General features: G+C 36.8%; 1 protein-coding gene across 3 annotated transcripts; it reads left to right on the top strand.

Moving 5' to 3' along the window:
* The first annotated feature begins 1887 nt into the window (after positions 1–1887).
* On the top strand, positions 1888–9012 carry HK3 (histidine kinase 3). 3 transcript variants are annotated; one of them, XR_002528547.2, is made up of 12 exons: positions 1889–2335; positions 2428–3388; positions 3822–4103; positions 4470–4639; positions 4828–5040; positions 5184–5370; positions 5457–5508; positions 5634–5863; positions 6010–6108; positions 6406–7538; positions 7932–8285; positions 8433–9012. XR_002528547.2 is itself a non-coding variant. In XM_021973190.2 (10 exons), the coding sequence occupies exons 1-10, from the start codon at positions 2903–2905 to the stop codon at positions 8194–8196; spliced, it is 3117 nt and encodes a 1038-aa protein (XP_021828882.1). In that variant the 5' UTR covers positions 1888–2902; the 3' UTR covers positions 8197–8286. The 3 variants fall into 3 exon arrangements, 1 of the variants encoding a protein (XP_021828882.1); XR_002528546.2 differs by having other exon boundaries at positions 1889–3388; XM_021973190.2 differs by lacking the exon at positions 8433–9012 and having other exon boundaries at positions 1888–3388; positions 7932–8286.
* Positions 9013–23976: the final 14964 nt, after the last annotated feature.

The following is a 23976-nucleotide window of genomic DNA, read 5'->3' as shown; positions in this document are numbered from 1 at the left end:
TCACGTGGGGGTGATCGTGTGACCGTGTGACCGTGGCTACTATTTCTATTTTTAGGTGTGGCTACTATCTAATCTAACTCTGTCTATCTGATTCTGGTTTAGTGAATGCCTCGATCTGGGAAACAATCATGGGCTAAGGAAAAGAACACCATACCTTCCTCAACTAACTACTACCCATTGTAAAAAAGATTACAGGTCGAACCACAATAAAATACTTTTTCTTGATTGGTGTGATCCGTTGGACATAAAATCCACATTTGAAAACTCTTTCTTTTTACCATTTTCGATAATATCAAGATGATATTGTATCGAATGTGTATGGATGAGATATCCAACAAGAAGAAAAAGGAAAATGATTGAATATAACATTTGATGCAATGTGTCAATACAAAAATAAGTAATGCAAATCATGCATAAGAAATAGCGCATAATAAAATCAAGAAATGATCCAAATATTTTATATGAAGAAAGAAATTAAAAAACTATTATTGCTCACCAAAAGCTGTGGCGAAGTGAAGAAGCAATTTTTACAGTTACAAAAGTTGATCGAACACGATGCTGAGCTGCAGGCCCCGACAAGGTTTGTCGAAGCGGAGCAGAGAGAGAGAGAGAGAGAGGCTTTTAGTACACGTGGGAGAGAGATGCTCTTATTTTCCATCCTCTCCCCCACAATTGACACGTAGCAAGCAAGGGTCATTATGGACATTGCACATTGGACATTCTGATTGGCCGGCGCTGGAGAACCGGTGCGCTGACGTGGGATGGGAGGGTCGCTTTCAGAAAGAGCTCACCCAGAAAAAGGAAGTGGGTATTAGTAGTGATGGCCTAATCACTTCGTGACATGCCTTGATTAAAGTTCCCTTGCGTTCTTACCCCTGCTTTATCACAAATTTACTCTTCTGCCACTGTTGTCGTCTAACCAGTTCTCTATGTAGCTTATCTTCTTGTTGACAAACTTTGCCCATGCATTTGGGTTCTATTTGCTTCCATGCCTTGTTCCTTGTCCAACTTTTGTTTCTTTGTTTGCTTCCTATATGGTAAACAAGTTTTGAAAAACATAAAAATAAAAAGCTATAAAGATGCCTACTACCCTATTGCCCTTAGGTAGGAGGAAGATTGCTTACAACTACGAATGTATTAACAAAACTCCTATATCATCATTGGTGGGGTTGGTTTTAACTTTATTTTTAACTATTATTCTATTATATAAAATTCTTATCTCTTAGGAATTTTCGAACTCAAGTGTAAGAAGACGTCCACATCGTCCTTATCAACTGACCTAACCCACAATTCCGAGCTTGAGTCTTTGAAATGAGGCATCATATTAGCAGTGTGATGGAATCTTGCATCATATTTAACATATTTAGCACTTGACTTTTGTGTTAGAACAATGAACCAATTAACTAAAGACCCAATGGTAAGTTGTGAAGATTATTATAAAAATGTAAGATAGAACAAAAGTTACCCTATCAACCCAATATGAAATCCAAAAACAAGAGAATAAAAAAAACACTGAGCCTGCAACCAAACAGTGGGTTTAGATTCGAGAACAAAACAGGGGATGAAGAGGATGATAGCAGCATAATGGCACCTCTTAGAAGTTCCTATCATTGGGGCCTTCTCTCTTTACCTACTCTTTTGACTATTGGTCCTTTCATGGCAATTTCGGAAAAGTACGGGGTATCTAATGCCATTTGGTAGAAAGGACCAAAGGCAAGAGATGGGCATCAGTGAAATTTGATTTCCATGCAGAGGGTACTTTTGTCAATCAAAGTACAGCCATACAAACACATAGAGTTAACGACTTGGCGCCTTCCTTTAGCGTGTAGAATTTGTCTACTGGGCATTGGATGGATAGGGATGTGAACGCAAGGGAAAGTTGGAAAAAAAGCAGGGATTTCTGCTGAGTGGGAAGGGAAGTATACCTTTACTGCCCTTAATTTCTAAATATTTTTATAACATTATTTGTAAGTAATTCTATAAACAAATTGTTTAATCATTTTTATTTTTAATTTTTATTTGTTCGCTTGGGTGGATGTTTTTGGATAGAGATAATGGCCCTGTGAAGCGAGCAGACATTTCTACCATCATATTCTTCTAAATTATCTCTCACAGTCACAGATTCTTCTTCATTCTTAGTGTCCATGAATCCACACTTGTTACCTTCTTCCTTCTCTCGCAAAACTGCTTCTTCCACCATTAACTTTATTCCTTATAGTGTTGGTGTTGCTCCGCTGCATAATAATACATCTCTTCAGCTTGCCTTACTCGATAGTCAAACCTCAACAACGCCCACATGCTTCAACTTGCTCTGCTTTGATTTCAGGAATTTAAGGTGTCTCCTAGACTAGATTTCCTTTCAGATTCTTTGTTGGGGAGCTGTTTGTTTCTGATTTGATAACTAAATTTGGAATCTTTGTTGCCCAGTTTGGCCCCATTGCTTGTTTTGGGCTTTGGTTGGTAGCTCAAGAGGATAATCAAATTCTTCTTAGAATAGAAACCAGAATCTTGGGATTCTTTGGTTCTTCTAGGGATTGGGAGTGCTGTAAATTTGTTGTCTTTCCTAATTTTGGGACCTGGTTTTGCTTGCACTCTCCAATTGGAAGTTATTTGGTGGGTGGATAAGGTAACATTTTCAACATCTTCCCACACCCACACATCCTTTGCAATCTATCTGCCTGGTTTAGTGAATTGGAGGTCGGTGGATTTGTTTTCCCAAGTTTGGAATTTTCTTTCTAATGCTGGGTTTAGCTTGACAGTTCCTGTAGATTTGATTGGCTCTCTCTCTCTCTCTCTCTCTCTCTCTCTCTCTCTCTCTCATTCCCATCCGGAATCAACAAGAAGTCAGAGTCACTTCATCTTGGCACTGTTGTTAGTTAACTTCCCTTGTTTACTGCCGTGGATGAGTTTTTTCCATGTCTTTGGGTTTGGTTTAAAGGTGGGGCATCTACTTTGGATGCTATGTTGCTGGATTATATCTGTGATTTCCATGAACTGGTACCTTACTGGTGGGGTTATGGACACCAAGGCTGGTTTGCTTGGTGATGGTGGAAAGATGTGCCTCAAATGGTGGGAGAAGATCCCAATGAATATTAGTAAGATCCGTCATCATTACTACCAGTATATTGGGTCCAAGAGAGTCCGCAAAACTTGGTGGAAAAGGCTTTTGGTTTCATGGGTGGTTGGTTGGACGATTGGGAGCCTATGGATCTTCTGGTACATGAGCTCACAAGCTAATGAGAAGAGGAAAGAAACTCTTGCAAGTATGTGTGATGAGAGGGCAAGGATGTTGCAGGATCAATTTAATGTGAGCATGAACCATATTCAGGCCATGTCCATGCTGATCTCGACTTTCCACCATGCCAAGTACCCATCTGCTATTGACCAGGTAACTAGATCATCTTTCATCTCTGAGCAATTTCAGGATGCCAAATCTGTTGAAATTTATATTCATCCACCAACCAGTCAGTGCTTCACTGCTTCACTGCTTTCTGTGTCCTTGTTTTGTCATTGGTCCTCTGCCTAGAATGGTATATATGGCTTGATTCACTACCAGACTTTAGTGTATGTTTACTCAAATTGCAAGTAATTGATCAACTACCCGTCCGTTAATTAACTATTTTGTTTTATAGTTGGTCTTAGACTCTTAGTTGATGCATTTTTTGTCATGTGAGGATTTACTTGAGGACATGAAATTCGAAGAATTTAGTAGCGTTTTCTTGACCAAATGTTAATTTGATATGTTAGTCAGATATGAGTTTTCTTTAGCTATGGTAACTATCATCTAGTCAGCAGAACATCCTAACCTTCTGAACCTATAGGAAACTTTTGCGAGGTACACTGAAAGAACTGCTTTTGAGAGGCCCCTCACGAGTGGTGTGGCATATGCTGTAAGGGTGCTCCACTCGGAAAAGGAACAATTTGAGAAGCAGCAGGGCTGGACTATCAAGAGAATGGATACCCTCGAACAAAACCCAGATCATAAGAATGACTATTCCCCAGAAGCCTTGGTACCATTCCCAGTTCAGGAAGAATATGCTCCTGTCATCTTTGCACAGGATACTGTCTCACACATCATCTCTTTTGATATGCTGTCGGGGAAGGTATTTCCTTATCTAGATTCTGTGTTTTTTTGTCAAGTTGTTGTAATTCATTCTTCAACTGTATTGGTAGATCTGACTGAAAACTGTGCCATCTTGATTAAAACAGCATGTCATCCAGTAGTTATTCAAGAATTTTTATTTTTATTTTTATTTTGTAGGGGTGATCTATCCAAAACATGGATGGTAGAACCTTTATCTTTCTTAATAGCCTGATAATTTTTTAGCTGAACTGGCCTTTCAACTCATAGATTACAGTATAGAAAGCTCTTCAACATTTCAACATTGTTTCATGCTATATAGGAAAAAAGTCGATTTTCTGATTTGTGATCCTCAATCATGAAGTTTCATTCCTTTGTGTTCCAACAGGAAGATCGCCAAAATGTGCTGCGTGCAAGAGAATCGGGAAAGGCGGTTCTAACTGCTCCTTTTCGGCTGCTTAAAACAAAGCGCCTTGGAGTAATATTGACGTTTGCTGTCTACAAAAGAGATCTGCCCTCAAATGCAACTCCAAATGAAAGAATTCAAGCTACTGATGGGTATGCATTTTTTGAATGAGAACATGCTATTAAGAAAAGTATATTGCAATTTTCTGTAGATAAGTAGCATATTCACATTCCTTTGTTTTATCTGCAAGGCTTGCTATTACATGCGAGAAAATATAGAAGATTCACCCTGGTTATAATTCAGCAGAAGCTTTATTAAGGTTGTTGTTTCTGCCAACCAGGTATCTTGGTGGAGTCTTTCATATCGAGTCACTTGTGGAGAAGTTACTTCAACAACTTGCAAGCAAGCAAACCATCCTAGTGAATGTGTATGACATTACCAATCATTCGCATCCAATCAGCATGTATGGTTCAAATGTTTCAGATGATGGAATGCAGCATATTAGCACCTTAAGTTTTGGAGATCCCTTAAGGATCCATGAGATGCGCTGCAGGTAATAAATAAGTCTTGTGCTTTAAACTTTTAGTGTTGAATTTCCATGTTCTATAGGCCTCTCCTTGGTTGTTTCTGAGGCACCTAGGCATCTAGAAAGTCTTTTAAAACTGTATTCAGAAGCCAAATTTCGTCTTTACACAGGTTCAAGCACAGGCCACCATGGCCGTGGTTAGCCATTACAACTTCAATTGGGATCCTCATTATTGCATTGCTTGTTGGGCATATATTTCATGCAACTGTAAATAGGATTGCCAAAGTGGAGGATGATTTCCATAAGATGATGGAGCTCAAGAAACAGGCTGAGGCAGCTGATGTTGCCAAATCTCAGGTACTTCATGATTTTGGTTAATGCAGTTAAAAGTTTATTTACGATTCTACTATGCTTGTGCCTAATCAGATCTCAATCTTCTGTAGTTCCTTGCAACTGTTTCCCATGAGATCAGAACGCCAATGAATGGTGTCCTAGGTGAGTTTGTGAGACTGCCCCATTTATTTGTTCAAGTCGCGTCTCTGCATTGCCCAAATATTTAGAAAAAAAGCACAGGCCAAAAAGAAGCTTGTTGAACCTTGACAATTCTGTTCATTTTTCAGGAATGTTACACATGCTAATGGACACAGACCTGGATGTAACCCAACAAGATTATGTTAAAACTGCCCAGGCCAGCGGAAAAGCACTAGTTGCACTTATAAATGAGGTCTTGGACCAAGCAAAGATTGAATCTGGTAAGCTGGAGCTCGAGGCAGTGCGTTTTGATCTGCGGGCAATTCTGGATGATGTTTTATCACTCTTTTCTGGGAAGTCTCAAGAAAAAGGAGTAGAGGTAAATGATGTTTCCACCATCCCCACCCCCTTCCCCAAAGAAGAAAAAAAATCTTCCACTTTTTTACCTGTGCTTTTCTATGCAAGGTTTTCACTGTCTAATAACTAAATTTCTGGAATTTGCATGATCAAATTTGTGGAGAGCAGTTGGCAGTATACATCTCAGATCAGGTTCCTGAAATGCTTATTGGCGATCCTGGAAGGTTTCGGCAGATTATCACCAACCTCATGGGGAACTCAATCAAAGTAAGTTTCTAGTGGGTTCTCAAGTATAGTTAAACATAGTGGAAAAAAATGGATGACTCCAAAAGATCATCTTCCTTTTGCCTCCAAATATATTTAAATAATGTGCCTTCTGGATGAAATTTTTTTCCCTTAATAAGAGAAAAAGAGTGACATGGTGAGAATGAACGTATTCATTGCCCTTGATATCACCTTGTGATTTTTGTTCAAGTCATACTGTATTTTAGCAGCTAAAAAAACTAGCTTTGTTGCCTGATTCCTGCATATAAATAGTAGCTAACTTGATTATTTAATTTACAGTTCACAGAGAAAGGACACATCTTTGTGACGGTTCATCTTGTCGACGAGCTGATTGGCTCAATAGATGTTGAGACTGAATCATCATCGAAGAACACTTTGAGTGGTTTCCCTGTTGCAGATAGACACCGTAGCTGGGGAGGATTTAGGTGTTTCAGTCAAGAGGGATCTGCAAGCCATTTCGCATCGTCCTCTGATCTCATCAATGTTATTGTATCTGTTGAGGACACAGGAGTAGGAATCCCTCTAGAAGCCCAATCTCGCGTTTTCACTCCTTTTATGCAGGTTGGACCATCCATCTCACGTACACATGGAGGAACAGGAATTGGGCTAAGCATAAGCAAGTGTTTGGTTGGCCTCATGAAAGGGGAAATCGGATTTGTGAGCATTCCAAAGATTGGTTCCACATTTACATTTACTGCTGTTTTCACCAAGGCCTTCTGTAATTCAGATGATTTTAAGATCCAGCAAATCAACAGCCAATCAAATGCTCCATCCTCAGAATTTCATGGCATGACAGCATTAGTTGTGGACCAAAGACCTGTTAGGGCCAAGATGTCAAGATATCATATCCAACGGCTTGGAATTCGTGTTGAAGTAGTTTCTGATTTGGATCAGGGTTTATGCAGTTTGAGCTGTGGGAATACAACTGTCAACATGGTCCTTGTTGAACAGGAAGTTTGGGATAAAGATTCGGGCACTTCAGCTCTCTTCATCAATAATTTAAAGAAAATTGATTGCCGGGTTCCACCAAAGCTATTCATTCTTACTAATTCTAGTAGCTCTTGCAGAATAAACTCTGCAACTTCAGTTGTCTCTAACCCAACTGTCATCATGAAGCCTCTCAGGGCAAGTATGCTTGCTGCCTCACTACAAAGAGCCATGGGAGTTGGCAACAAGGGTAATCCTCGAAATGGGGAGCTCCCAAGTTTGACTCTCCGCAAACTTCTACTTGGGAGAAAAATTCTTATTATAGATGATAATAATGTCAATCTAAGAGTAGCTGCTGGTGCTTTGAAAAAGTATGGGGCTGAAGTGGTCTGTGCAGACAGTGGTAGAAAGGCAATATCACTGCTTACACCACCCCACCATTTTGATGCCTGCTTCATGGATATCCAAATGCCAGAGATGGATGGGTATGTGGTGCTTCTAACTTTAAAAGCTTTTGATGTAAGGAATCATTTTTTGGAGATTAAATTTGAAAATCTTGCTGAAATGTCAGAAAACTTCTTTTCCCCCCCATTCCCCATTTTCTTATTAAAATCTGAATACCATTAAATGCATGAAGCTTACTGCTTTGCAAGATCCCTGCTTGTTTGCTTTAACAAAAATAGAAAAGAACACTGTTGGGCTGTCCTATAAGTCACTTTATATGTAATGACAGCTGTTTGCATTTAATTTGCTGTCATAGATAATTCATAAATGTGGCATACTAGGCTATTTGTTGGTAATTTTGTTCCAGTTTAGTTATCATGGGTTAATATTTGGTCACTAGTACTACACCTATAACATTAATCTACCCCCTGCAGGTTTGAAGCTACAAGACGAATACGCGATATGGAACGCAATATCAGCAACGGTATTCAAAATGGCAAAGTTTCTGCAGAGGATTATGGAAATATTTTAACATGGCATGTCCCAATTCTGGCCATGACTGCGGATGTAATTCAGGCCACCCATGAAGAATGCACAAAGTGTGGAATGGATGGATATGTTTCCAAACCATTTGAAGCTGAACAGCTCTATCGTGAAGTTTCACGTTTTTTCCAATCAACTTCAAAGGGGAATTTGTAGAGAGGACTTGAATTGAAGACTTGCTGCTGGCATAAGCACCGGCGCTCTTTCTCCGGGACGCTTTAAATGGATTCAGAGTTTTCCCAGTAGTAAGTTCTTTATTGACGAAGATTTAGTTCGTGTTCTATACTTGTTCATTATGAAAAATTAGATGAAAAAATAGGGAAATTTTATGAAAGCATCTTGTGTGCCATCAAGAACTGACAACACACCGCCCATTGGTTGACTTTTTTCAGGAGAACAATTCTTTTTGTTGCAGAGAGTGTATATAGGAGCCCTGCTTGATTACATGGGATATTCATATTTGAGTGTTAGTTTTTCTCTTCTCGTATTTTTTCTCCGAGCCAGACATCAAAGCTGGTTCATTCTTCCTTGTAAAGTTTATCCATCTGCAAGCCCTTTTCACTGAAGTTGGTAACCTGGAATGTTAAGTTCCAGTAAGAGCTACTTCAAAGTGAGAGAAATACAATGCCTTGGAAGCCCTGGGTTTACTAATAAAAGTTGCAATCATTGAAGAGATAGGTCACCATTTCTCAGTATCAGTCAGTTGTAGTATCATAGAGACGGATTTGATTTGGCAGAAAGAAGGAATTCTAGCTTACTTGGAAACTGGTGTAGAATGGCCCTTGTATATTACAACAAAGTTAATAAAGATTTGTAGCCAGCCTTTCCTTTTTCATTTTGGTTTGCTCCCTAACAGTTCAAGTTTGATTCAACTTAGGTTTGATGTAAAGTTTGATTCAGTGTAGCAGTGATGTAACTGTACAACAATGTTGATATTTGAGAAAATCTCATGATTCTTGTCTGGTTTGTACATTTCAGAGTCATTATGACTTCTTATATGCAACTTACTAATCACCAAAGTGTTGGGAGTATTTACAGGGAGATAAACTGTGTCACAGATAGGCTTGCTAACTGGAGTCACAACCTGGATCTTGGTGTCTGTGTTTTTGATATTGCTCCTCCTTGGGCAAGTGACTTGTTGGATGAGGACTTGATTGGGATTCCTAGATCCCGTTTGATTTGTTCTAAGGCCTCTTAGGTGTTTGTTCCTGGGGCTTTGTCCCCTCTGTTTATCAAAAAAAAAAAAAGTGTTGGGAGTATTTCTATTGGAAAATAGTATGTATCAAGTCAAGTGACTTTCTTTTTAAAATTTATTATTATTATTTTTGGTCTTTCGATTAAGGGCTCGTTTGGGAGTGATATTGGATAAGCCAAAAATCACCTAAACTCACTTAAGTGATTCTCGTTCTTTGAGAATCACTCCCAAACGAGCCCTAATGGATTTTTTGAAGTGCAAGCTGGAAGAATTTTTACTAATCACCAAGTGTTTGATGACATTTCTCTTTCTTATATTGGAAAAGGTTTGAAGGTGGAATCCTCCCTTCCGATTAATTAAAAAATAAAAACTTCAAAATGTTAAAATAATGGCTCTATGTTATCCTTAATTCACAAAAAAATAATTTTCTAATAAACTATAGGAATCTAGATCCTTCCTCTTGGGATGTTATGAGTGTCTTTGGATATAAATCCAAAAATATGAATTATAATAAAGTATTTTCTTCATTGGTAAATATATAAGTGTCAAAACATAAATATTCTCTATGACCTAAAAAAAAAACAAACATAAATATTCTCTTACTGTGAAGCGATTATTGACGCTATATGAACTTGTATTTTTTTTTCAATTATCTTTTTCTCCCTCTTCAATACTTCTTTTTTTAAAATGACATCAAATGGTGAAATATTCATAATTTCAAAAACTACCCCTAATTAACAAGAAGGAATGAAAACTATTTATTAAAGGGTGATTTTATTGGCACATCATTATTTGCTCCTTGCAACCCATACTAATTTTAAACATAAATAACTTATTTTATCCTTGTACATAATTACCGATAAAGACAAAAAAATATTTAAAATAAAAATTAAATTTGCTCACTACAACCATCATGTTCCTACAACCCTAACGAGGTTTATAAGCTTATATTGGTGAAAAAAATATCTTGTATTTTTTCATGAAGGGTGAGACTGAAGTTAAAGAGGCTTCGAATGAGATATGAGTTTATTTTTAGGCGTTTAGGATTTCATGGTGGTCGCTGGTTGCTTTCAGAACACTAGTACCGAACGCGATAGGTAAATTCGATGGGATGCCACCAAAATATTGCACCTATTTCGGTCGTGTTTGACCGGCCATTAACTTAAGATGCGGTGGAGATCCACTATAATACGGAACGATGTTTGGTGGTGTATTATCGAATTTTTACCTACAATTTAGTGGCAATGAACCGAAATATATTTATTTTTTCAGTAACTTATTGTCGACCACAAATTTAATGAAAGTTATTTTGACCTTACTCCTATTGAAGTGTATTCGGGAACACAAACGGTACAACGAGATTGAGCGAGAGCTAAATTATTTTGGTGATGGATTTGCACCATTAATGTGGTTTTAATCCTTCTAAGCATGCCTCAATGCCTTACATTTCTTCCATTCTCAGTTCAATCAAGCGAAACCAAGCTACATGAGATTGACATTGGTTTTGTTGATGTTGATCATTATGTCCAGGTATGAATTTATTTGTTTACGCTACATAATTTAATTTTATATGTTATGCGTATATTAATGAATTCTTGTTTTATAAGTTCTTGTATCTCCAGATCATCCCATTCCTTTTCTTGGTGGGACAAACTTCATAAGGGCCAGAATGAGTTCTAAAGTTCTAAAGTTCTAAAGTTCTATAAGTTCTAATACAAACATGCAATAACTAATCAAAACAACAAAAGTTCCATGAGTTCTAATAAATGCATGCTAGCAAGTCAGTTAACAATGACGACATTGATATGTCATGGTAGACCGTATGTTTGTACCCTCTAAAATATGCTGCAAGGTCTCAACTACTTGATAAACTTGAGAAGGTCGTGTACGAAATGCAACTGTTTCCCCTAATGCCATGAACGGCCTAGTAAAGGACAACATACGCTCGTCATGCTCCTGTAATGAATTTGAATTCAATACCTTAGTAAAAAGTACAAAATTGAAAAAGTGGAAGTCATAACAAATTTATAATTTTACTTGATAATATTTGCTTCGCATTGAGGCAAATGGGTCAAATGCAGCTCCATAATTATGATTCTGAAGCTTCAGTAGTACCTTTGCGAGTCATTTTCATATCTAAAAAATAATATTAAGTACAAACTCAGTAACAAATTCGGTAGAGGATCATTGAAACAAAAAACGAATTTAGTAGACTACCAGTGAAAAACGGAAACAAATTCGGTGGACTACCAATGAAAAACGGAAACACATTCGGTGGACAGCCACTGAAAAATGGAAACAAATTCAATGGACTACCGTTGAAACAAGGTAATGATTGGTGGTAACCTACCAAAAGTAACATCTATTTTCGTAAAAACAAGTTCAAATTCGATGAACTACCACTGAAACAATGCAACAATTTCGGTGGTAACCCACTGAAAGTAACATCTATCTTCGTAAAACCAAGTTCAAACATACATCCACAAAGTTGAAATCAAAATTGAAATCAAACCTTGGCTTTTTGGAGGATTTTGAGGTCAGATGGGTTTTTGATGGGGGTGAGTTCGCCTGGCTACAATGGGGGTTTGCGATGGGGTGTGCGATGGCATTGTTTCTGTTTGTACCATATCTGACCCTCCACTCATTCAGTGACACATGGATTGATGAAACTCCCCAAGCGCCCAAGGCTCTGAACAATCGGTATCGGCTACCGATGATATTGCTTCAAAGCAGCGAACGGTCGATACCGCCTAGCAGAGTCCACAATTGGTACCCCCTACCGATTCTGCGGAATCAACCTCAAAGGGCTCGCCCGAAATATCTAAAGACTCATGTCAACCTCGTAGGGCCCTCCCACGAGTCCCACATCGAAATTAAGTACTAAGAGCATACCAAATGCCCTCTATAAAAAGGCCCCTTCACTACAATACAAGGGTAAGACTTTTCAGCTTGACTTTTATGCTAAATACATTGTCAGTAGCAAAAGCTCTTAGAAACAAACTTACTTGGGCATCGGAGGGTCTTAGGCTGGTTCCACACCGGTTCCATAGACCTCATGAGCCTCGACTTCCTTCTATTCAGGATCAGCATTTAAGGACAGGAAGAATCTGCGTCTAACACTCAATCGATCTCTAGATCGTCCATATCACTAGTAAGTTGCACTCATCTCTATCTATTCAGTTTTAGTGCCAATAGTTTCAAATGGGATATGGTGTGCGATTGGGGTTAGGGTTTGCGATGGAGTCTGTTGCAAATCGGATGGGGTGTGCGATGGGGTGTGTCTGCCAGAGGAGGTGGTTTGATATGGGATGAGATTTACATAGGTAAGTTAATGAATGGGGTTCATGAGGGCAATTTAGAAAGAAAATGGGGTGTAGTGAGTAATTTTAAATTTTACTAAAATTCAGTGGGTGCAAAGAGAATGTGGGATGCAAAGAGCAAATTTTGGGGTGCCAATAAAATCACAATTTATGGGAGCTTTAGTTTAACACACAATATAGTTTACTAATTAGGTAAATAGGAATTCAATTTCAGCTAATTGGATAAAGCCAAAAGCCAAATTGAACAAGCATTCACAATGACACAAAGTTTAGCATAAAATTCAGAAAAAGTTTCATTCTCATCCATCATGAGTATCTCAAATTGTAAGGTGTGCATTTGGAGCTTGGTGCCATTTACACTATTTGTTCCTTCATGAGTTACCTGCAAAATGTCCCAAGCTTCCTTAGAAGTATCACAACCAGAGATATATTCATATTGATCAGAAGAGACAGTAGTAAATAAAGCATTTAACCCCTTTCGGTTATTAGTATTGTGTGTGACTTCTACATTGATCCATTCCTCTCTATTTTTGAGGATTGTGCTTTCTTCGTCTCATTTTCCAATTTTCTTTGTAGGTTCAGAAAATCCATGAACCATTGTATCCTACTTTTACCATAATATGATTAAAGAACATCAAAATTACAAAATATGCCATTATTTTCAAATTTCAATATTTAATTTTAAACCAAAACTTACATATGTATATGGATCAGTAAAACGACATCACAACACCAGAAACTTAACGCGAAACGACATCTCCTCAAATTGAACGCTAAGCCATTCGCATGACCATTCGCTTTCACCTCGAGAACCGCATTTCCATAGTTTCTTTCACACTATTCCCAAAATACTCAGAGACGATCGTTCAACGCTAAACCATTTGCATCAACGACAACCACCAACGATCGAAGCTGATTCTCACTCTCTCGAAAAAAAAAATGTAAGAAACTCAACGCTCTAACACATTTGCCTTTGTTTTTAGGGATTAAGGATTTTAGAGATTTTAGCTACTGTTCATTCTGCATTTGGAAAAATGGATGACTCTTTGGATTAACAACTACTCTTGGTTTAGGTTTTGCCTTCGTTTATAGGGATTAAGAATTTTAAAGATTTTACCTACTGTTCATTCTTCATTTTCCAATGCAGTTTAGGTTTTGGGTTCAATTTTGGTTTCAAAACCTCTTAAAACCAAAAAATTACCAGAAAAAGAGAAAGAGCATCAAATATTTTGGTTTTCTGCAATGCAATGCAGTTTTCGTTAATGCGATGCAATTTCCCTTTTATCCAATGCAGTTGCTTTTCTGTTTTGAGTTTTGGTTTTAAATTTCTGTTGGGGTCTTTTTCTGTCGGAAGGCTCATCCGGGCTTGTTGATTCTCGGACCGCCATAAAGTGGTGGATCAAGTCTTCGTTGCCCCTTTTTCTGAGTTAGCGAGGACTAGGCCCAAAGCATCCCGAGGGAGAAGCAAGTCCCAGGGGAGTACTCTGTTCTTCTTCCAACAGCTGCGTGTTTGGTGCTGATGTTTCCGGCAGCTTGACGAAGAGTTGAAGATGACTTGCTGATGTTTCCGGTAGCTTGAAGAAGAGTTAAAGATGACTTGTTGATGTTTCCGGCAGCTTGACGAAGAGTTGAAGATGACTTGTTGATGTAGATATGAGATTATATAAGCTTGGCATGAGAGCTTGGAGTGTGGGAGCTAAAGATCCACAACTTTAGCAAATGAGAATGCATGTGCTTGGCTTGGTGTTGGATATGCTTGAGTTTGGGTGTTGATAATTTGTTGTTTGTGGCTATGGCTATGAGGATTTAAGAGTTTCAAAAGGAGGATGAGAGGAAAAGCTTGAGATTTAAAGGCTATGGTGTTTGTGGCTATGGCTATGAGGATTTAAGAGTTTCAAAAGCAGGATGAGAGGAAAAGCTTGAGATTTAAAGGCTATGGTGTTTATAGCTTGGAAGGAAGGAAAAGCTTGGAGTTATGCTTGGTGAGGCTTTATAGAGAAGATGATGGATTTCAAGGAGAGAAGGTTATGGCTGGGGTGCTTGCAAAAACTAGGAAGTAGGTGTGATGATTGAAGAAGGGGGGTTGATGGCTGCTGAGATGCTTGCAGCAGCCAAAGCAAGAAGTTGTTGTGCTACTCCCACAGTTAAAGGAAGGGCTGATGGTTGGAGAAGGGGGTTGATGGCTGATGGGATGCTTGCAGCAACCAAAGGAAGGTGAGTTCCCATGGTTGCTGGGAGGCTTGTAGCAACCAAGAGATGTTGATTTTGCTTGGGCAATGCCTCCCAATTTCTAGAAGGCGAAGACTTTCTTTGGTTTCCAATAGGTAAAAGGAAGTGTTGGAGCTAATCTATTTCCTATGGGTAAAAGGGAGCATTGAGACATTCTTATATCCAACGAGTAAAGCTAAGCATTGTAAAATGACTATTTCCAACGGGTAAAAGGAAGTGTCGGAATTGGCTTGTTTCCAATGGGTAATAGGGAGTGCTGGAAAAGGCTTATTTCCAACGGGTAAAGTTAGGCATTTGGAAAATGACTATTTCCTATGGATAAAAGGAAATGCTTGGAAAATATCTCATTTGCTTACCCATATTGGAGAACTCTAAGTAATGGGCTTGGACTTTGGTGCTCCTAAGTAGTTAGTCCAAAGTCTCCATTATCCAAGAGCTTCCATGGGCCTTATGGACCTCCGTAACCTTCCACACCACAATCCCTCGTGCAAACCCCGTAAACCACATGATTTGGGTTCATGTGAGCTTGATAGGTGATTGACATATGAAAAATGTATTATTGGCTTCGCATGGCATGGACACTATTATTTATCTAATGAATTAATACCCAAAATACAGCTTGGATTAACGAATGACTAACATTATATGTTATATTGGGCTTTAAATGTTTTTGGGCTTCTCGTGACTTTTTTGGGCCTTAACAATTTCATTATAATATCTTTATATTACAGCTTGCTCATTTTGAATACTTTTGATACTTCTTGTTTTGACTTTGCTGATCTTTCCATTTCATGTCAAGTTGATGTATATTTATGTTATGTTATGTGTTTCGGATTGCTCCTATTATATTTCTATTATGTTTTATGTTTTGTGTTTTGGATTGCTCCTTTTAAAAGAGAAAGAGCATCAAATATTTATGTTTTATGCATTGCAGAAAACGGAAACTGCAACGAAAATCAAACTTAACCTGTATTAAAAATTAATAAATTTATATTAGTACTTCAAATTATCATAATAAAAACTGAGATTCATTTAAATTATAATGTTACTAGCAAAGCCTCCCGCAGTTTTCTCTTGTCTGTCTCTGGAACTTTTTTCCATCCATCATGACATACTAGTGCATGACTCCTCACAATACAACCCACCTCAGTAGTGAACTTTCCAGATGAGTTCTTCTCTTTTGTGGTCAGTGGTGAGCAGCTTTAACACTATGCTTTCAATTTCAGAAAAAATAAGACATAGACAATATATATATACATAACTATGATATAATATCACAAAAAATTTCTTTTTAACCAAAAAGAAATGAACAAGTTATATGCAGCCAACAAATTAATAAAGCCGCATCAGTTTTAAAACTTCAAACCACATAAGATAGCATGTGGTTTCCAGATTTTGATAAACACAAAATTCAACCAATGAAATCAAGTTTTTTGAAAAATCCTAAACCATAGACAACAAATGAACAATACCAAATGCCCAACCTCAACAAATGAAGAATTTATAGTGAAACCCAACAAATTACATGTTTTAGCATACCAATGCTTCCAAAAAGACATAAACGTATAAAAAGAACAAGGCTTCTCAGTCATATTAATGATAAAAGTTTATCAAAATCAACCAATCAGTTATATTAAAACAAAAACAAAAGCTGAACAAGTTATATGCAGACAACATATTTAGTAAAGCCTTATAAACAAGGAGCATACCCATAATATTTGTAAATAAGTTAACCACATATTAGCGCAGTGACAAATATACCTTATTCAACAAATTCTTTGAAGAACCTGCAAAGAAGAAGAGACCAAAAAAAAAAAAAGGGAAATGAAACTCTGAAAAACAAAGTGAAACTAGAGAAAAAGAAAGGTTTTTTTACCCAAAGAAGTAGGAAAATTTGCAGATTAAATACCTTATCCAACAAAATTTTTTGAACGGCCTATAAATAAACAAAGACAAAAAAAAAAGGGGGCAAATGAAACCCATAAAAAAAACCAAGTGAAAACTAGGAAAAAAAGAACAATAGAGAAAAGAAAGCTTTTTTTAACCCAAAATGAGAGAGACAACGATTTAATGGTGTGGTTGGGATTACCAATTCTAGGTGATGGCCATGGTGCTGGAAAAACAGAGAATTAGTGGGTATTTGGTGTCTCTTCGTGCTACAAGAGAGAATGAGAAGTTAGGATTAGAAAAGAAATTCGAAATTAAAAATTAAACAAAAAACTGAGAAATCAAGACCATATCTTCCAGCTAACCTATGTGGGTGGAGTGGCCTTTGGTTTTTCTCTATGATTGAGAGAAAGGAAGAGGGTTAAATGGGGTTAGAAAGGAGATGAAGGAGGAGCTGGGATAAGCACAGAAGGTCTAAGTCAAGAGAAATGCTAGCAACCTTCTCTCTAACCTTCTCCTTTGGACCTTCTCCCTTTTTTGCTTGTCATGTGTCATTCTCCTTACACTTAAAAAAATGTCATTGTTTGTACCATATCTGACTCTACACTCATACCGTGACACGTGGAATGGTAAGCTCTCCCAACATTCGGCATCGGCTACCGATCAACATGTAAAAGCCTACAATCGGCATGCATCGGCGATTCTGCGGAACAAACCTCGAAGGCCCCCCCTAGATATCCACAGACTCGTGTCGACTTCAGAAGGCCCTCCCACGAGTCCCACATCGAAACTAAGCGCTAAGAGCATCCCAAATGCCCTCTATAAATAAGCCCCTTCATTATAGACAAGGGGTAAGACTTCCAGCTTGACTTTTATGATAAATACATTTTCAGTAGAGAAGCTCTTAGAAAGGAAACTTACTTCGGCATCGGAAGGTCTTAGGCTGGTAACACACCGGTGCCATAGACCTCACGAGCCTTGGCTTTTCTTGACTCAGGATCGGCATCCCAGAGACAAAGGAACCTGCGTCAAGCGCTCAATCAATCCTCAGGTTGTCCACACCACTTGTAAGTTGCACCTATCTCTATCTGTTTAGTTTTAGTGCCAACAGTCATTAATATATTATACAAGCTAACTTTTGCTTTCCAAGTTTACCCTTATTAAATGTATTCAATTTATCCAAAAAAATTTCACAACTTTCTTACCATCTTATTAATTTTTTTTAACGTCAATTATTTTTTTTAAAAGAAAATTTCTGCTTTTAAAAAAAAGAGGAAATGACTTTTTTTATTTTATTTATAAATTATATAAAAAAAATTTAACACAAAGGGTTTAGATAGAAAAAAAAAACGTCCTTAACATCCGTAAGCACCCCAATGGTAGTTAATATTGTCATATATGATTTATTTGTGTTTATTACTAATATATTTATATTAATTAAGGTGCATATCTACTATATGTAACAGGAACATTATAATTTGTGGACCTCAGACATGCATGAATATTTTGCTGGTCAAGCAACACAAGATGGTATTGTTATAAGAAGGACTTTTTTTTTTCTATCTAAACCCTTTGTGTTTTTTTTAAAAAAAAACTGACATTTCCTCTTTTTTTTTAAAAGCAGATATTTTCTTTAAAAAAAATTAATAAGATGGTAAGAAAGTTGTGAAATTTTTTTGGATAAATTGAATGCATTTAATAAGGGTAAACTTGGAAAGCAAAAGTTAGCTTGTATAATATATTAATGACATTATTTTAAGTGTAAGGTGAATGACACATGTCAAGGAAAAAAAGGAGGATGTCCAAAGGAGAAGGTTAGAGAGAAGGTTGCTAGTATTTCTCCTGAGTCAAAAAGGAGATTATAGAATTTTGAGATAGAGTTGAGTGCCTTGGAAATATCACATTTTTTTTTTTTCTCTTTAGGTTTTGTGTGTAAAAATGAATAGGCAACAATACCAATTGTTACTTATTTTAATTAGATTCCTTGGTTTTATTAAAACACAAGGAAACCAATTCCTTGCCTCATGTATGTGACATGTTGTTGCGCTTTCTCTCTAAGTCCTCTCCTAATAATTTAAGCAACGATAAACAATTGTTGCTCATAGCTATACGCAAGCACACATGTAGTCGTTGCCTATTACATTTTCATTATAGCGGCAAATTTCCCCCTCCATGAAATTGGCAACAAAATGAAATTAATAAGTGAGGATTTAGGTTTCCCGCGTTCACATATATTGGACTACGCAAGAACTTTCAAAAGTTGTTGCCTATTGTTGTTATAGGAAAGGAGATTTTAGTCGTTGTCTAATGTTTCGTTGTCGAATCCATGTTTTCTTGTAGTGTCCACTTCCTCGTTCCCCATAAGGAACAAGCCTTCATGATCAAATAATTCTAGGTCTACAAAAATCAAATGATGAAGATGAACTGCCAAAAAAGAAACAAAAAAGGCCAATTAAACAAGCACTAGGATGGGGAAAAAAGAAAGTGTGGCAGAAAATTCCAAAAGAGGACAGGGACAAAATTCAAGAATACTACTTAAGCACTCAACCTGGGTAATATCCCTAACCCAAAAGAAAAATTCTTTCATCTTTTAATTACAATTAAACTAAAACTAATCTTGTAAATTTCATGAATTCAAATCCACAGTAATAACTTTTGGGCAGGACTCTGTGATGAGAAAGTGACAAACCGTGATATCAAAGATATTGTATAGGACTTGGAACTGTCACAAAACATAAATCTAAACTACTAAAACACACACTACACTACAGTTCTTATTTGTGCCTCCTATATTAACCATTAACAATTTCATTTTTCTCCAATCAATGTGAAACAAGTTATTGAAGTCTATATACAACTCGTGACTGGACCCGACCCAAATTCCATTTTGGAATTTGAGCCGAACCCTATGCGTGTCCGACACCTGGCAGGTGCCGAACGCACTTGACCAAATTGCCCTTCTGAGTCTCAAAATTCTTTTCCAAGTTAGACTTCTGCCGGAAATTCGGCAGAGTCTCCCCTGTAAAATGCTCGTTTCCCAATAACTTTCCACTTGTAAATATACAATTAACATTGAACAACAAATCCCAATCGTTTAGCATGCAATAGACAAATAACCTGAATGGCCTCAGGCCTCCATAAATCAAATACACCATTCGCCCCTTTGAATAAGAACTCAACTCTTAGAACAATGTGAATCCTTTATCAACTTCCAATATAACCCAACTGAACAAACTTTCAGTACTTAATCTTGTGGCTGCACCTAGTAACTTTAGGTTGCCTACATATCCTTACAAAGGGATTAAGCCATATGTAGTTCTCTCTTACTTCACTCACCAAAAGCTTCAACTCTACTTAATCCTCTAAAATTGTACCAAAGATTTGATTTAAGAATAATCCTCCACCCCATCATATATGCACATTGATGGGTATAATTTATATTATATATTTAACCCTATTCTTAGTATATTTTGGTTAATATTTTGGAAGAATTTTGATACTTTGAATTATATTTCCAATATAGGACTTTTGACTTCTTCCGGAGCAAAACATAATCAAATGGACGAATTTTGGAATAATTCCAGTTGGAGGATGTTCGTGAGTCACTTAGCTTGATCGTATCAAAATTTAAGATCTTTCTACCAAAGATTTGATCTAAAATCGTACCAAAGATTTGATTTAGGACATCTATCTTTTGGCTTTTGAACGCAACTTTTGCTAGAGTTTTTGAAGAACTTCTACTTCAAAGTGTTTTTATTCTTATTCATTTGAATGATATTTTCTTTGATTTTAATTATGAACATGCGTAACTAACTTTCTTTTGCTAGGGTGAGGCCACAAGCCTTAGCAAGAATATGTAGTTTCTGTCTAATTTGCTTATGATTATATGCATGCAGGTTTTCGAATTATTCATCACTGGGTTAAACTATCTAAGTGTCTTGATGCTTGATCACCATTAGGATGTTTAGAAAAGTAATTTGATGCAATTTTGGTCGAAGGTCAGTCCCCAAAATTGACGAAGGCTTCTTGTGATTAATATGTGCAAGTTCACTTAGGATGAATACCACGTCTTAAGGGTTGCATGGTTTGTCAAAAGGTTTCACAGAACTTAATGAGTCATGTATGTTTAGATTTGATCTGAATATCACAGACGAATTGCATGTGTGATATACGCTCTATGTTGGGGGTCCAAGTAGGCATATATTAGGAATACCTAACCTTTGAAATATGCATGTATAGGTCATAGGTAATTGGGAGAACTATATAGAATTGTTAAGGTGACGGCGGATCCCTAGTGCTTTCTTAATTTGATTTCTAAAAATACAACTGTTTCTCTTGCTCTTAGCTTTAATTTTGCATATTGCCTTATTTTTATTAGTTAAATTTGTTTTAATTTAAGGTCTTCAAATCAAACATCTCAATTTTCTCTTTTACAATAATTAATTAGAATTTGGTTTGCTACCAGTTATTAAATAATCCCTACGGAGAACGACCTTGCGAGAATCATTTATACTGCAACAACCTTGTCATTCTTGCAAGTTTTATAGGAGTTTTAACCCTATTTGCGCAGGTACTAAAAAGCCTATCACACATAAACAACACCGATATGTATGAAAATGAGAAAGTTACTAAAATAACTTTTGATCACAAGAAATCTTAATATCACTGTCAACGGTTTGAATAAAACATGCTTCTACCTTCCACATATAATAACAGACTCCTCACTTAAGAGAATAAGTATAATTTGTAGAAAATCCTTAAAATTTGGAAACCTTCAATCCTTGCCTTAAAATCATAAAATAGGTATTAAACTTTTACTCCAAAAATATCAAGATAAAATCATCAATATTAGTTAAACATCTTAAAAACCCAAATGCTCTCCACTTAGGCGTACCCCCATTCATATTCCATCAATTCCGTTAGTATTCCGTCAATTCCAAGTACCCTGACTGTTACATCCTCGCAGGCCTTAGAGACACAAAGTCATCCTGAGCCGCAATCCTTGCAAGACTCAGGGGACACCTAGTCAACCTGAGCCGCATTCCTCACAGAACTCGGGGGACATGTGGTCAGCCAAAGAACGCACATCCTCGCACCACAAGGTTCAAGCGTCCTCGAAACTCGTGGGGCATTTTCATAAATGACAAAACTGTTTCAAAGGCAGCTGGGGGGTACTCCTGAGGTGGGTTTGTAAACCATATTCCAAATCTTTTCTCAACTTTCCAAAAATCAGTTCTCAACTACCTTTGAATTTACACCACATACTATTGAGAACTAGTGTCCATAATTCATCATTTTCAACTACTGAGTATATATATGGAATATAGACATGCATTTAGATATTTAATTAATTTATTAATCACGTCGAAATCCGATTAACAAACCATTCCATTCCGATACTATAATAATAATCTTAATAGTAATAGATGACTAAATAAATAAATAATAACCACTACCCCTAGAGATTTCATCACTACTAACAATGCATAATCTTCAAATATTGGAAATAACATTTAGAAATACCATAGAATACTATAATATAATCTCAATTATCAAAATAATAAAAATATTCACAATTAACGATATATATATATATATTCATTCCAAAATCATATAAATCCATAATAAATTGCATGGTAATTTAATCAATGAAAAGTAATAACCTTTAAAGAAAATCTCATAACGAATCAATTTCCAAACTAAACTCATTATGCAAGAAATTCCATAATATAAGAACTACGTACTCTTAAAAACAAATGCCCACTTATTTATTAATAATCATAGCCGAGCCCAAGGCTCGCTTCTACAACCCATCAATTCAATAGCCCAAGCTCGCCCATTCCATAACTTCAATTATCAATATAATATCCAAGAATTTCCATAAGATACTATAACACAATCTCCTAATCCCAACATAATCAGAATAACTCAGTTACCAGTCAAGACTCGTTTACATGGTCGTTCTAGTACTTCTCAAAGGGTAAAATTACTTCAGAAGACTCACGATCAACGAGGGGTCAAATTGTCCAAACTTGGTCAATCGGGCCCGTGGGGCCCACAACATCCGATTCCAGATCTGGAAGTTCCTATAGGTTCAACAAGATTTAGGATACATGTACTTCAAGTTTGGTCCGAATCGAACAGTCGGATCATTCTCGATCGCACGATCGGACGGTTATCGTTTAATGCAAACTTTAAGTTATTAAATCGGAATATCCGGGGCTTCGATTCACAATTTGCGAAATCCTATATGATCCTAGGAATACCTAGATTAACATATATTAAATTGGAGTCAATCCAATGGTCTGAACATATCAAACGGTAACCAAATTGAAATCCGAGCATACCGTCATGCTCGAGACGACATGAGGAGTATTTTAGGACCCTAAGACCGGCCAAAAAGTGGCCCACGCACTGGCAGCACGTGGGTGTCCAAATCAAATTCTGGCGATCGGAAAATCTCTAAACTGCTAGTCAAGTCTTATACCTACAAGATCACCACATAGAGTGGAGCAACTTTTGTTCTTGGACCTACCCAAAAAGTCTAGAAAATCAAAATAACAATCTCATCCAGAAAATACATACCTCAACAACAGAAAAATACAATTTCAAATCCAAAGATGAAACTGCACAACACGAAGAAGATACAAAATCACACGCCACAAAATTGAACGCTACAAAATCGCGCCACAAAACTAAGCTCGAAATAGTAGAACTAAGATTGAACCATAGCACAGAAATCGCACGCCAAAACTGACCTTGATTCTGCATGCAAAAGAAAAATTACAAAGAAAACATAAAAATCAATCTAAATAACACAAAACATAATTATAATAAAACAGAAAAATGAAGAAAATCGAGCGAAACCTGCTAGAAAATCAGAGCTCCAATGGTTGCTAAACGAACCAGAGCTCCAAAACGTCAAGTCGAACAAAAACGAAAGAGAACCAATTCAAATCGCGCGTACTTTAAACAGACAGGGGTAAAAAAGTCATTTACTTTGTAAGTTTTAAAGTTGGGCCAGACTTTTTAAGAAGAAGGGTAGCATTGTTTTTTCAGTTATTATTTTAAAATGGCCCAACGAATCTGGGCCTCCTCTTCGGCCTAATCCAAAATAACAATTCTTTCCTAGGTATTAAAACCCAAACAAAAATACTCTATGTCTCAAATACTAATTAATAAAGATAATTATATAGTAAATTAATATTTTTTTTCATATTTAAAACATAAAAATAAAATGGAACTCCTATTCCACCTAAAATATTTTACATAAAAATTCTTAATATCTATAAATTTAAATTTAAA

This window comes from Prunus avium, chromosome 1 (assembly GCF_965620075.1).
Source record: "Prunus avium chromosome 1, drPruAviu1.hap1.1, whole genome shotgun sequence".
Classification (NCBI taxonomy): Eukaryota; Viridiplantae; Streptophyta; class Magnoliopsida; order Rosales; family Rosaceae; genus Prunus; species Prunus avium.
The sequence above is the reverse complement of the archived record's forward strand: the minus strand, read 5'-3'. Positions and strand labels throughout refer to the sequence as shown.